General features: G+C 17.0%; 1 protein-coding gene across 1 annotated transcript; it reads left to right on the forward strand.

The window, feature by feature from the left end:
• Positions 1-222: 222 nt before the first annotated feature.
• PRSY57_0209400 (hypothetical protein) lies at positions 223-4,242 on the forward strand (the record flags this gene model as incomplete). Its single annotated transcript, XM_012905529.2, has 1 exon — positions 223-4,242. One exon carries the CDS (start codon positions 223-225, stop codon positions 4,240-4,242), a length of 4,020 nt encoding a protein of 1,339 aa, XP_012760983.2.
• Positions 4,243-4,560: the final 318 nt, after the last annotated feature.

Raw genomic sequence — 4,560 nt, forward strand, 5'->3', positions numbered from 1 at the left:
ATACAAATATATATATATATATATATAAATAAATAAAAATAATACAAATAAATATAAACACCACAAAAAAAAAAAAAAAAAATAAATAATACCCCATGAACATTCTGCATTTATAATATATAAAAATATAAACATGTACATAAAAATCTATATATAAAAAAAACGTCAACATTTATTTTTTATATAATATAATGGATTATTAGAAACTTTATATTTTGTGATATGAAGAATAAGTATGTATTTCTAACGAAAGAAATTAATGTGTTTAAATATGTTACAAGAAACGACGAAATAAGAAAATATATATTAAGATGTACCTCTTTTAATAATAATGGTTGTAATAATCAATTCATAAAGAATTTATATTTTTATCATACCTATGTTCCTACCTTTTATTCCTATTTGAAAAAATTAGAAATTAAAAAAAAATGTCATATATATAATGAGAATAACAACATTGTAATATATAAAAGACTCATAAGTATTCATAAAAATAAAAAGGAATATCATGTTAATATAAATGAAGTGCTAATTAATAATGAAGATGAGAAAGATAATAAGGTAAATATAAAGGAAAATAATAAAATGTATAGAAATAGTAAAGATCATATACAAAAAAAAAAAAATCATGTAAAAATAAATTATGATAAAATATTAATACAAACAAATGAACAACATAAAAAATCAAAAATAGAAGATAAGGGGAATGAAAATTCTCATGTTAGAGAAGATGAAATATACTTACATGTTAATAATTTATGTAAAAAAATTTACTACTTAAGTAAAAATAAAATAAAAGATGAAAATCTATGGAAACATTACTTAATACAATATTATAAAGAGAACAAAAATTACGATCATATAAAAATAAAAAATATTTTTATGTTATTGTTGGGAATTACAAATAGTAACAAACATATAAAAGACATGATAATTCTTATTAATGACGAGGAAAAGATAAATCAAAAAAGAAAAAAAAAAAAAAACATAAAAATTATTGAAATTGTTTATAATCATCTAGATATTTTATCAAAAAAAATAAATCAAATGACAAATAATCAATTAAGCATATTTTTATACATTCTTGAAAAATGGAATATGATAGATAATTATAAAGATATTACTAATGAAATTAATTTTAAAATTTTAAACCAAACAAGTTTAAAAAAAGTAAATATAAAATGTTTTTTAAATGTTTTATATATATATTCAAAAAATTATGAACAAAATATAAACAACAAAAACAACTACAACGACAGCAATAATAATAATAAGAATAATAATATATGTAAAGAACAAAAGTGTGTTATTACAAAAGATAAAATAAAAATATTTATCAACAAATTTGGAAAACAAAAGTTTCGTATAGAAGATATTTTATATCTTCTATCATCTATGTATAAATTAAAAATAAAAAATAAAAGCATTTTAAATAATATAATACAATATTTAAATATACAAAATGTTATAAAAGATTCAAATTATTTTTTAATCCCATCTTTGTTATTATCATTAGCTAACTTAAATATATATGATCAACAATTATATTTAAATTTCAAAAATGTTATAATGGAAAATTATTATTTTTATAACTCCATACATTTTACAAATTTATTTTACTCATTTGCTAAATTTAAACCAGATTATGTACAAGAACTTTTTGAAAAAATTGCTACCCATATAATGATGCACACAAATAATTCTTTTACAGATAATAATGAATCCACGCCAGAAACACAAATCATTTTAAAAGGAAAGGAAAAAGAAATAAATAACAATCTTAATTTAAAAAATCATAAAAATAATGATTTTTTTGAAAATGAAGACAAGTATCCAATTAATAACAAAATGGTGAACCAAACAAATAATAATACTTTTAATATATTTCAAATCACTAATATTATAAACTCATGCATGAAATGTAATTACGTAAATTATGATTTTTTTTCTTATTTACTTAAACAAGGAAATTTATTCATGGATAATTCTGAACCTTTAGATAATTTAATTAATATTCTTAATTGTGTTTCAAATATATTAAAAAATTTTAATGTCTTTAAACATAAATTATATTTTCATTATGAAAAAAAAGAAAAAAATCAATGGGAACAAGAAAATTGGCTAGTTCACAATGACCTGACTTGTTCAGGAAAAAATTATGAAAGTTCAAGAAATAAAATAGCTAACTGGCAAAATAAAATAGAGCATAATAATTTAGATAATAAAAATAATAATATGGATTTTAACAAAATGATGACAAGTCCTTTTTATTATTATTATGATGATGATCCATCAAAGGGATATTGTAATTTGTTTCAAATATTGTATGGTTATAACAGTGGTTATAATTTATATACAAGTTTTAGTTCTCTATCTTATGTTATAAAATATAATGAACAAATGTTTTTAAAAAAATTTAAAGATTCAAATCAATCGGAGGTACCACATAACTTTGAAATTCATTTGGATAATATAAGTGATAAAATATTAAAAATAATTGAACAAAATTTGAATCATGAAAATATGAAATATATAATTCATAATTTAATGATAAGTGTATCTTTATGTGATATAAAATATTTAAATTTATATGCATTGTGTTTTTTTATTCTTAAAGAAAATTATTATTATTTAAGTATAGACAATTTATATTTGTACTTGGAAATATTACATCGAATGAAAATATATAATCATGATATTTTTCACTCAATAATGGAATATATAAATACACATGTACACGCCTTAGAATCCAAAAAAAAAATGAAAATCTTTTTATTATCATATAATATTTTTCAAAAAATGGACAACCCTGCAGATATGAAAGAAATGTGTGATTTTTTTTTAAGTTCAAATAACAAAATTGAGAAAGAAAATGGTAACGATGATTTAATGTTAGGAAAATGTACACATGAGAAAAACTTGTGGAAACTACCAACAGATATTGAAATAAAGCAAAATTTAATATACCTAGAAAATTTTCAAAAGGAGTTATTCTCTAATAATGATAATGATAAGATGGCAAATCATGATAATAATCGTCATATCCTTGGACATGATAAATTTTTTTCTACTAATGATGAAAATAAGATTAAAAAAGAAAAATATTTTAATTTAAAGAATGAAATAATGATTTTTAAAAAAATAGAGAAAACAGAAACGTTACCATGTACTTTAAATATATATGATTATATAAATTTTTTATTAATTTTAATTTTTTATCAATGTAATAATAAGATTAATGAATGTGATGAAAAAATAAATTTGAATTTTTTATTTTCAAAAGATGCAAATGTTATTATTACAATTCAAAATGAAGTATATAAAAAAAAAAATAATAAAATAAAAAATCCTTGTAAATATGTAAAAAATAAACAATATATGTTAGACAAATATTCTGAAATGTTAAAAGAAAATTTATTTAATATTGAATCATCTCTTATTCAATTATTTTCAATAATTGGTAATTTTTTAGAAAAGGGAGAAGATGATAAAGAATTATTTGTAAATCAAATAATGTTTATTTTAGATTTTATAAAAATGATAAATGAAAAAGTTTATATAAATATAATGAAGATTGTAAAGAAAATGAAAAATTATGATGAAAATATAAAAAGAAAAAATAATTTTACAACATATTCAAATAATAAATATTTTCAATTAAAAAAAATTGATTTAGAATATATAAATTCAAATATTAATAATAAAAAGAAAAATACATATAATGATTTTTTTTTTAATGAAAATAATATAAATTATAGATATCAATATCAAAGTGTTCATAAAGCTATACAAATTTTCTCAGATAATATAATAAGATATTCACATAATGAAAAAATAAATACACATTATAAAAATAATAAATATATTATTAAAGACATAAAAACATTTTATAAATTAGACAATTTTTTAATATCAGATATTTTACTTATATTAGAAAAACAAAATAAAGAACAAATTTTTTATTTTCTTTTATTTTATCCTTTTGAATTAAAACAAACAGTTATCCATATAAAAAATAATACATTTTTATTTAATTACAAATATGATGAAACCTTTTTATTTAATATGGAAATATTATTTCTTTATAATTTTTTGAAGAACAAATTTTCAGAAAAAACATGTTCATTTAGTATTATAGATACTACTCAATTTATTGACTTTTCAAAAAATGAATATACAAATGGGCACACCAATGAATTTTATGAACACTTATTTAATAGTAACATGGATGAAGAAAATTAATTATTAAAAAGATGTAAATAAATGATGACCAGCTGTATGTTATATACAATCCAGACATTCATTTATTTATTTATTTATTCATTCATTTATTTATTTATTTATTTATTTATTTATTCATTCATTTATTTATTTATTTATTCATTCATTTATTTATTTATTTATTCATTCATTCATTTATTTATTTATTTATTCATTCATTTTTTTTTTTTTTTTTTTTTTTTTTTTTTTTTTTTTTTTTTTATATAAAAAAATATTTTTTATTTTTTTTTTTTAAAAAAAAAAAATTTTTTTTTGAAAATAAAATTAATATTTAATTTT

The sequence above is a fragment of the Plasmodium reichenowi genome, chromosome 2, assembly GCF_001601855.1.
Source record: "Plasmodium reichenowi strain SY57 chromosome 2, whole genome shotgun sequence".
Classification (NCBI taxonomy): domain Eukaryota; phylum Apicomplexa; class Aconoidasida; order Haemosporida; family Plasmodiidae; genus Plasmodium; species Plasmodium reichenowi.